Raw genomic sequence first — 10,696 nt, forward strand, 5'->3', positions numbered from 1 at the left:
TTCTCTCTATAGGTTACAAGAGCAGTCCTTGTCTTGTTAGGTGACTGGTCCTTCACACCCACAGACAGGCAGTGGGAGGAGCTCTGAGTTGATGGAGTGTCAGAGGCAGGTTTACAGGGCACTACTTCCTAAAAGCCAGAGAGGCAGCGTGTTCTAACAACATCAACTGTTACAGGTAGGTAGGACTTATCCAACTGTATTTTTTAACTTCATTAATTTTTATATCCCCAAAAATTTGAAATTGTCTCAGACTGTTTCACAACACGGAAATGTCATCTTCTAGATTGAATCGGGTACAAAATAAAGCCATCTTTTGATTACCACTCCAATGCTTTGTCCCAGATTCTTGACTTAAGCACAGTAGTTGAGAGCTGTGGCTTTGGAACATGTTCCTTAGCTGTCTCTTTTCCACAAGAACATTCATTTTCTTTTTCTATTGCCCCTACAAAATGAGTGATCCTTCAGTTCTGAAGGTTAGTGACACCGTGTCATCACACATTATTCAAGTAATCATCGTTGCAGTTATTATTTTTTCCGCGTTGTCCTTTATTCGCCAGTGAGTTGTGGACCAGAACGCGTTTAGTAAGAAAGAAGGATTGCTTGACTATTATTTTGCACACAAATTAAATAGTAATTATTTTAAAAAGAGAACCCACACATCCTTTAGAACTGGGTGACCGCTGGTCTAGTAATGTAAACACTCGGCAATTATTTCACCAGCTGATTGGGGGTACCTGGGCGGGTTGCTTTCTCTGCCGTTTCGCCCTCTCACCAAAGCCCCGCCCCTCAATTGGCTCGTGACGCCCATTTCCGTGGTATTCGGAATCTGCCTACGAAAGTAGTCTCAGTAAGAATTAGACCCCCGAAAAGGAGCAGTGCTGGCAGCTTGTGGATTTAGGGAGCGAAGTGTTACTGTTATTGGGAGTGTTTATACACACGAGGGTTTACAGACAGCAGGGCGGCATTAAGGAGATACGAGCAGTACCGGCCCCTACTGAAGATGGCTGGTGCCACAGGGACACCAGGACAGTGATTATCGTTCGGTGGTGGCATTTCGTCGAGTGGACATAGCCGGGGATTATGGATAACAGCGAGGAGAGGAACCGGGATGCGGTGGAACAGACGAGCTTGTACAGTGGCGCCATGGAGAGTCTGGCTGGCAGCAGGGAACTCAGCTCGCTTGGTTCAGATTCTGAGCTCAACGGATACGCTGGCGATCTGAAAACCAACCGTTACGGCTTCGTTGGCGGCGCTCAGCAGGCGGATGACTGGTATGTACCTGTGGCCGTAATGTGTTGGTGCCTTTTGGGGTCACAGTTGCAGTGGCACTCGAATAATGTAGGCTGCCTTTGGACTTGTGGAGTGCTCATTTGAGTCTGAGCAGCAGATGGACTTTGAGTTACCCAGCAGTGGGTTATTTGTTGACCTACTTTGGGCAGTGTTTCTACCGCTTCAGACACATACAGAATACAGCAGCAGATATTTTTGCGAGTATTATCAATCCCATGACTCGCCTAGCACAGGTACTTGCCCCTTCCTCACCCCCCCCCCCCCCCCGCACTGTCACCACAGTTTCTACCCGATTGCGTTTGCCTGTACACTAACCCCTGTTTTGTTGTTAAGGGCCCTTTTCTATGTGCTTTCCTGTTTCTCATTAACTTCCTAGATTCAGGAAGGTAGTCTTGCATTATTTCTGTGTCAGCTTTCCACCTGCATTTAAACTTGCTTTACTGCACCCCGCGGAACCATAAACATATTTTGTAGAGGCTTACACCTGATTAGTTTTGACGTAGTAGCTCGGTGGTGTTGTACTAAAATCTGTATGTGATTTTTTTTCAGTATTGTACGTTATCTTCTCTTTGCCCGAGTTTTACGGAACATTGGACTGCCCTAGCTGAAACTCTTAATAAGAGAAGTTATGGAATAAGTAATGTAGTTATGGGTGTTTAGTGTTGATAGTAAATTGAAAGCATCTGCTTTGCATTGATTGAGGAAGTGGGATGTCCTGAGAGAAGTCTCTGTAAGGCATCGCCTTAATTTGGACAATTTTAAACTCGGGAGAGAATGGGCTGAAAGAAACCAAATTAAGACCATTCTGACTTTCTAATCGGATTTTTTAGCTGTAATTGTTAATAGATGAAACACTTTCACCAGATATCCGATTTCAGTGAGTGGGCAGCTTTGTGGTAAAGCCCCTAGAAACTTCAGTTCTCCAAAATAACGTGAGTGTAAGGGCTTATGTACTCAAGTTCCACATAGATTTGTCAGGGCCTTCACTAATGTGATTTTTTTTTCTGTTTCTGTAATTCCAGTCTAAAGTTTGTGCCATCTAAAAGAATTACGGTTGATTCCTTTAATTCTGAAGATGTAATGACTTGCTTTTCTTATAGGGTTAATTTACTAGTTTTTTTTTTCCAGTGGTTGGTATGTTCAGGTTATTGATAGAAATATTGTGCGCTGTAATTCTATTTTCCGGTACTTTCTGCTATGTATTAACTGAGCGCACACACCAACGTTAAGTACGTGTGTGTATACAAACATACACACTGTAATTAATGCGTGCGTCTAATAATAGATGACTGTTTTTTCTTCCTTAATTTCATTGTCTTGTTGAACGATTGTACTGATTTATTGTGTAATCATGATGTTTGGAACTGTATAGAAGGTTTCAAGCTTTGCACCTCCACACCCTTTAGCAAACTTTCCTTTTTGTTTCTACATTGTTTATACGTTGACCACATACAAGCCTTTTAATTAGGCACACGGTGTAACAAATGTGCATCACTCTGGATAATATCATTTTTGCTAGCTCACTTATTCCCTTTAATATTGTATTTTGAAGTTTGGTTATTTGTTATTGTTTGACTCTGCAAAGGGTACTTATGCACAAATTGGTTTCTACCTCATGGCTTTCTTGACATTCTGTCTGTGCTCATCTATGAGAATTGTTTTGTAGGTGGATTTTTATTTATTTTAAACGGATTATCAGTTAGAGACACTGTTTTGCTTTTATTTGCTAAACCTGACCTAGTTAAGTGCGAACCAATATTTTAAGACTACATAGCTGTTCCTTATCCTTTGTAGATCACTACTTCTTCATAGTTATCTTTTTGGGTACATGGTATATGCTAGATATAAGGTAATGTTTGTGTCCTTACTAGATGTTTATATTAAGTTAGTTTTGTGTTTGTTTTTATTGGTAAGTGCAGTAGAATGCGTGCCTCTTTACGGTGATGATGCAAAACCCTTGTTACTTGTCTTAGGCTCACATACCAGGCACATTGAGGGTGAGGGGACCGTTTCCTGAACTGTGGGTTGTTACATCTGTACTCTGCATTATTCAGAATATAATTAACCACCGTTTTCTTAAAATGTATAGAAACTGCATTTTGCATGTATTGTCATGTAGATGCATTTTATGTACAGATTTGTAAATTTGCATATCACTTTATTTTTTTGACGTGGATGGATTAGGGTTTGCAAATATTTCTTTAGTGAAGCATTTTAATTTTGGGGTTGTCCTAGTGTTTTCTAAGTCGCAGTTTGTAATGTAAGTTTTGCATGGGATACCAGTCATATTCACACTTTTTTTTTTTTTTAAGTAGAGAGTAGGAGAGTATCGGTGTACCATCTGTGCATGCAGTTCATCATATACTGACTTCTGTTCTACAGACTGAGTACTGGACTTGCATGTCAGGAATACAGGTGGATAACTAAATGAAGTAACTTGTTTGTGATTTTTGTTTATATTGTAGAGTGTCTGGTTGTTGGGTGTGTTTATGAAGTGATTAGGTTGGTAGAGCGATTTTAATGTTGCTTTGTTATGGCAGTAGAATTTCTCTCCAGCTGTGTAGCTTATGGATTGGTTCTCTGTGTGTGTGTATTTTCCCCCTTTTGTTGGTCTATATTTCTGCTTACTTTCAGACGTCAATGTGTATAATGTAAAGGCTCCAAGTTTTTATTTTTCAGGCTATGGTCTTGCTGCCACACGGTGGTATCTTTAGAAAGCATACAAGATGGCACTGTTTTGGGAATTATTTGTGGACATCTGCCTAACTTAACATAGCTGTGGTTTTGTTTCCTTGAGCTTTGTAAGCAGGAGCATATACCTTGACTTGAATAATTCATTAAAGGCCATGTCTTAATGACCAGCAATTCAGAGAGACTGTAGAACAAAACATTTATAGATAACTGATCTCTTGTTTAAAAAAAAAAAGAGTGGTACAGTATTATAGTATATCTGTGATATGTATAAGATGTCCAATGATTAGTAAAACCTGAAAGATCTAACATGACAGGCATTAAATACATATATGTTAGAGAATATTTATGAACGCTTTAGATATCTTGTGTGTGTATATACATTTTCATGTATTTGTGCATTTAATAAATATCCTGTATTGTTTGAATAAGTTCACATTTACAAACATGATGCGTATATTCTATATCATATAATCCAAGCGACACTACATAAATTGTGCAATTTTTCTCTTAAACCTCGTTCTTCCTGCAAAACATTTTTGCATGCACTGTTTCCATAATGTCAGATTTTTTTCTCTTACTGTTTTTTTATAAATATCCCACTTCCTGTGCTTTTTTTCTCTGTTCCAGTATTTACTAAAGTGTAGTTGGTTTAGATTTTGATTGTTGTAGTAATTGCTTTTTTGGCATGCCAGAAACAAGGTATTACTATGTCTAGGCAATTTGGATCCTGTATGCCAGAAAAAAATATATGTTTAGTTACACATTTGCTCGCCCAGTATTCCTGACAGGGTACCTGTAGGGAAAAAGTCTGCCAGCTGATTGCACTCTGGGAACATATGCTGCCAGGTACTTCTTTCTTCTCCATTACACCTCCAACATTTTGCCATCTACCTGAGAAAAATATTTGGAGTCTGCGTGGGGTATAAAACTATGAAGATACTCCCAGGCAAAAAAAAAAAACTTTAATGTTTTAGATTTTTTGATGTTTGGCAGCAGTACATATGTATTCCCTATGTTTCTTTATGGATTGCTTATCTAATCTTGAGTCTTTTCTGACTGCCTCTGATACTTGTAGTTATTGTGCAATGTTCTGTATTCCCTGCTAATTATCCCGCCTCCCTTTTTTAAACCGCATCTTCTTTCTAGATTTGGTTAAAAACTCAACCAGTGCAGATCTTTCACTTCGGAATTTTCTTTTTTTCTATTTATCTATACCCTGTTCTCCTTGTTATGGATTTGTATATCAATCCAAATGTCATGTCTTGGCCTCTTCCCAACCCATTACCTTTCCCTCTCTCATTTTGTTCCCAATACCTTGGCTCCTATACCAGTTTTCTCCAGTAGATTCTAGCCCCCTCCTGCATATTCTCTGAACCTTAATTTGCAGTCATCTCATTGCTGTCCATATCCATAGGCAAGAGCTTCCAGTTTCTCAGTTTATCTCTTGTTTAGTATCTTCCCAGATATCTTTAACTGCCATAAGAAAACCCTTTTTTAATAAATAATTCACTTGATCGTGTCTGTATAAATATGGGTATTGCTGAACCTGTTCATCTTTTATCATCCAAGTTGGACGTTGGATCTTAATTGGTTAATATACCATCTTGGGGAATAGCAGTCATACAGTAATTTACATGGTTGAGTTGACTTCATTTTGAAGCAGTGTGCAGCAGAAAAATACTGTCTGTATATTTACTAATTGTTTTGCAATTTGATTCTAAGTTTGTTATATATGAAGTCCAGCCACTACTTACACAGTGTGGAAATGTCTTGAAAGCAGAAGTTCTTCTTTTGGCTTTTCCCGGTTAGGGGTCGCCACAGCAGAACTCTGGTCGCTAATGATTGGCAGTAGATTTTTACAGTGCCGAGGTGCCAGCCAGACGCCCAACCGTCAACAAAGGCGCACCCATTCACACATGTATTTTGAATGCCAAGCAACCACGGGGAGGATATGCAGACTCCACACAAGGCGCTCCAGCTGAGAATCGGACAGGAGAACCTCTTGCTGTGATGCAACAACGCTACCGTGGCTTCCATGTATGTAAGTGTAGTGGAGACCATAGTTCTGCAGATTATCCCAACATAACTGTGCAGCAGTTGACAAAGGATGTTTGGTATTTGCCTTTGCCCATAATTCCTTCAAACAGCTTCCAAGTCTGACTTGCTACAGAACCGCATTTGTCTACTTTACTTTATTGCTCTCCCCTTACACGACTAGATGACTAGCCTTGTAAAATAATTCAGTATCTCATTAGTGAGATCACAGAGGCGGTTTATTAGAGTAATCAAATAGTATCACCTCAGGAGTTAGGAAAGAGGAACCAGCCTTTCAAACTCATTGAAACTGTGGCAGAATGGAGAGGTTCATGCAAATCAGTCCTGGGGTGTGCCAAAACTCCCAGCAGATTTCTGTCAAGTACAAAGATGGAAGCATGCAAGTAGTTTAATACAGAAGACAAGCTTCCACTAAGTTTGGCTCGCATGACTCCAGTGGGGATAATGTCATTAATTGGCCATTATAACCTATCCCAACACTGTCAGTTGTGGTAACATTATGCAAAGCAGAAGCTGATCGTACAGCTAGCATACTTGCGCAAATGCTCACTTTCTTACCTGTTGCCATCCATTGCCCTGCAAGTGTTCACTGTTAAACTAGCTTCTGCACAAATACTAGGAATAGTTGTAGGTCTGGCTTGTTTTCTTTCATTTTACTTTTGGTGGTTAAGTTAGTACCTGTGGTTTGAGGCCCGCTAGGTGGAGAAAGATCTAAGGTTGTGTTTACAGAATGTGTCGTTAGTAACGCACGTAATTGCACAAGATATATATATATATATATATATATATATATATATATATATATATATAATTTTCTTTCAGCAAGAATAATAATATTCTAAGTCATAACACTTTTGTCACTTCTCTAATGTTTAGACATGAGAACGCATATTCTTTAAGGCACAACTTTCTTTATTCGTTATGGTTGTTTGTTTAGCTATTAGTTATGGTTGTTTAGCTATTCTGTGTTATCAGGTTGTCAAACGAATTTTCTTTCAGCAAGAATAATAATATTCTAAGTCATAACACTTTTGTCACTTCTCTAATGTTTAGACATGAGAACGCATATTCTTTAAGGCACAACTTTCTTTATTCGTTATGGTTGTTTGTTTAGCTATTAGTTATGGTTGTTTAGCTATTCTGTGTTATCAGGTTGTCAAACGAAACTTTGGTTGCATTCCCCCCCCGCTGTACTAGTCTTTGGTTAACAGTATATAGATATTCTGAAAACAGCATATAGATATTGTAAAGTATGTTAGCTTGTAGTGAGCTGCAAAACTGTGGGGTCTTCCTTGCAACTAGTCAGTTATGTATATTATATGTTTTTTTTTTTTTTTTTGCTTATTTCCCACCACTTGTTATTAAATGCCTAATCTCTGCTGAGCTGTTTCTTCCTGACAGGTATTCTGTGATGTTTGGTGGGGGTAAGATGAAGTTGGTATTGCATCTGTTTACAGCAATGGCTTGGTGTTGTGTGTTTTTTTTTTTTTTTTTTTTTTTTTTTTTTTTTTTTTTTTTATGCCTTTAACACCTCCAGCTAAGGCTAGAAAGCAACATGATGCACTGGACACTCTGTGCATGCACCCTTCTGCTCTGCAGTTCCAATTAGAGTGCATCTGTTTTCCTTGAAGGGCTCATGCTCTTCAGTTTTGAACTCTGAGAACTACATTCTCAGATCTTGCAGTGGCACTCAGCACTTTTACCCGTGGAACTGGTACACCTGCATCAACTGCTCACCCTCCGTTCCTGCTAGTCAAATTTGGGTCATTCTGGGCGTAACCATAGTCAAGAATCTTTATGCTTTGAAGTTGGTGTAGCTACAGAGGACCCTAGGAGTCCAAAAAGGAAGCAGCACTTGTTTAAGTCAGGCACATTGATCCAGAATTTGTTTAAAGGTACAGGCTGGGAGCATGACCCCCCCCCCCCCCCCCATGTTGTAGAGTTGCTGTAGCTGCAGAGGTCATTAACAGCTAAGGAAGAAGATATCCTAGAAATCAGATGTGAATGAAACAAGGGCATATTTTCAAAATGCATTTTACGGTCACAAGGGTGTGGAAGGAGTTCTGTGCTTAAATTTTTAACTGTTTAATGGAAGTCCTAACAATTTATCTTCTCTTTGCTGTTTTATGCATATTACTGCGCATCTAAGGATGGCACACGTATACTAAAATCTTTATTACCATTCTCTTAATGTAGGTGACGACTGGGATCTGGTATGATGAACCTTGCAGTACAGTGGATACACTTGGCTCACTTGTGCGTTTTCTGGCTTATTATTGTGTTTGAAGAATATATTGTTTGTGAGCTGAGCAAAATATTAATTCTCTGAAATTGTTTTGCTCACTTGGCTTACATGGCAAGGGTGTAACCAGGTATATGCTTTCTGCGCATCCTAATTAACAAACTTTCTACTTATTCAGTCAGGGTACCCGAACTGAGTCAGGAGATGCTCCTGAATATGCAGGTGGAGATCCTGTGTGCAGCCATTTGCTTGTTGTGAACATGAAGTCTTGCACGCTTGTGAACACTAATACCGATATTAGCCTTTGTAACGTAATATGCTTCTCTTCTGATAGCTTATAATTTGTACAAGAGAAAATTTATGTGGTAAGTTAACCCTTCATACCACTGACCACTTTAGTGTGTGTGGATAGAATCACTGTACATCTAAATATGTGTACATACAGAAGACTATTACCGAGGTATCCATCCTAAATATAGTGCTATGGGTTGGAGGGCATAGATGTTAAGAAATTCAGAAGTGAATCTTGGCATCCATTTTTTCCCAAATAATGTTTCTTTTTCAAAAAATGGACAACCGTTAAAATGCTTAGTGTCATATGCAATAACAGTAAATTATGCGGGAAGCACAAAAACAACTTTCTATTGGCCTGAAAATAGATTAGGGGCAAAAATTGTCTCCAGACTTTCTCATTAGTCATAGTAGGAATTAGTCATTGATTTGGTAGAAGTATTCAGAAGTCTGTGAGTGAAATTACTTTCCCAGGATTATTTGTGAATTGTATTTGGGGAATTTTCTGTGGTTTTGGATTCTGTGTAGCCCGTTTCCTGTAACAAAACTAAGTCTTTCTTTTAAACAGTGAAGAATTTTTTTTTCCATTTCTTTGTAAGGCTTTCCTAGCTACTGCTAAAATAGTTTAAAGAAGTATAGCTGCCATTCCTTGTATCCTTTTCATTGAATAAAATTAAAAATTTAAAGAAAATTTCTCAAAGAAAAATGCTTGTAAAGAAACTTTTCAGTTTTGAGACCAAAAAAAAGTTAATAAAGAACATTAAAAGTGAGTCCAGTCAGCATTATACACTTGCGCACATCTCCAGCACAAGAAAGAGCTATTTCCATTTTATTTTTAAAATTCTGTTTGGAGTAAGACAAACCCCTGTGTATTAGCATCCATTTTGAGAACATGTAATTGCATTATTGGGTTAGGTAATAATTATTTTGTGGTACAAGGTTGTTTAGCTGCTCTAGTGTATTAGTTAGAGAATAAATGTGTGGGCGCACTAAAGTTGCTTGGTCCTGCCACGCAGACAGCAGCAAGAACCAGTTTACCTTTTGAATAAATGCGTTTTAAAGCCGTTAAGCACTTAAGCCTGCCAAATTCTGTGTGTGACATCGTAGTGTACTACAGCTTTTAAAGTTGTGAAAATCTTTCAGACATTCTGTGTTGGGTGCACTTTTAGCTGTGGCTTGATTAGAGCTCAACGGTGTTGAGGCTAAACAAAAACGGCCAAACACTTTTTTGGTGTAGGAAAACTGCCTAACAAAATAAAGTATTTACCTTTTGTGAATTTGGAGCATTATTACTGCTACATGAACAACAATGTAATTTATGTTGTAATGGTACAGTGAACATTGAAAGTTGTGGTAACAACTGCAGTATTTAAGATTGTGAATCAATAAAGGAGGGTAGCTTGTTTTGTCTAGCTTGTTGCCAGTGCTGTTTAGTAAGGTAGAGCTATTCCCAATCTTGAATGAAATGGTTTATCTAGCAAAATTGTAGCCAGACTGCCTGAAGAGGGACAGAGTGAAGTCGGGGGTGGAGGGGGGGTACATTTATTCTCTTGGAAGGGGATGTTTCTTTATGCATTCTCTCCTATTGCAAATATGCTTTCCAAGGCATGGTCATAGGTGCAATATTTCATGTGTTAGTGGAGAAGCAGAGTAAGTTGCAAACTGGGAAGGTTTACGTGTGTTTTACTGGAATGGGTTCTGCCATACTGCTGTTTTCAGTTGCTATAGATTGTTCCATTTACGCATATAAACATTTATCCTCAAGATGGTGGCCTTAAAGTAGTCCTTGGTTTGGTTGATTAGTACCACCAGGAGACTGTGGCAGTAACATAATAGATTTACTGTCTATAATTCCAGGATGCAAACAGACTTGCTGCTGGCATATGTAGCCTTATAGGAAAAGTGATTACTTTTCTGGTAGAATGTTAAGGGTTATTTGATAGTGTAGCTGAGCAGTTTTTTTGAGTACTTGGTTCTGAGTGAGACTGTTTATAAGCATGACTTTGTTTCCTGTACTGACTGCATACTTTTCCTAAATGAGCTATGCTAGGTATAAGTATGCTTGCACTGACTGAAAAGCAAGTATGTTTTCCGAGTGTGCCCTGCCCAGTTTCCGTTTAAAAA

At 38.7% G+C, this 10,696-nt stretch overlaps 1 protein-coding gene across 1 annotated transcript in view; it reads left to right on the forward strand.

Moving 5' to 3' along the window:
• Nucleotides 1-803: 803 nt before the first annotated feature.
• TBC1D10A (TBC1 domain family member 10A) overlaps nucleotides 804-10,696 on the forward strand; it is a gene marked incomplete in the record, with an annotated part of 1,058,544 nt that continues 1,048,651 nt past the window's right edge. Inside the window, 1 exon segment of the mRNA XM_044065589.1 lies at nucleotides 804-1,271. Within this exon segment, the coding sequence (XP_043921524.1) occupies nucleotides 1,081-1,271 (191 nt within the window).

Source organism: Protopterus annectens, chromosome 1.part0, assembly GCF_019279795.1.
Source record: "Protopterus annectens isolate FY-2018-M chromosome 1.part0, PAN1.0, whole genome shotgun sequence".
Lineage (NCBI taxonomy): Eukaryota > Metazoa > Chordata > Ceratodontiformes > Protopteridae > Protopterus > Protopterus annectens.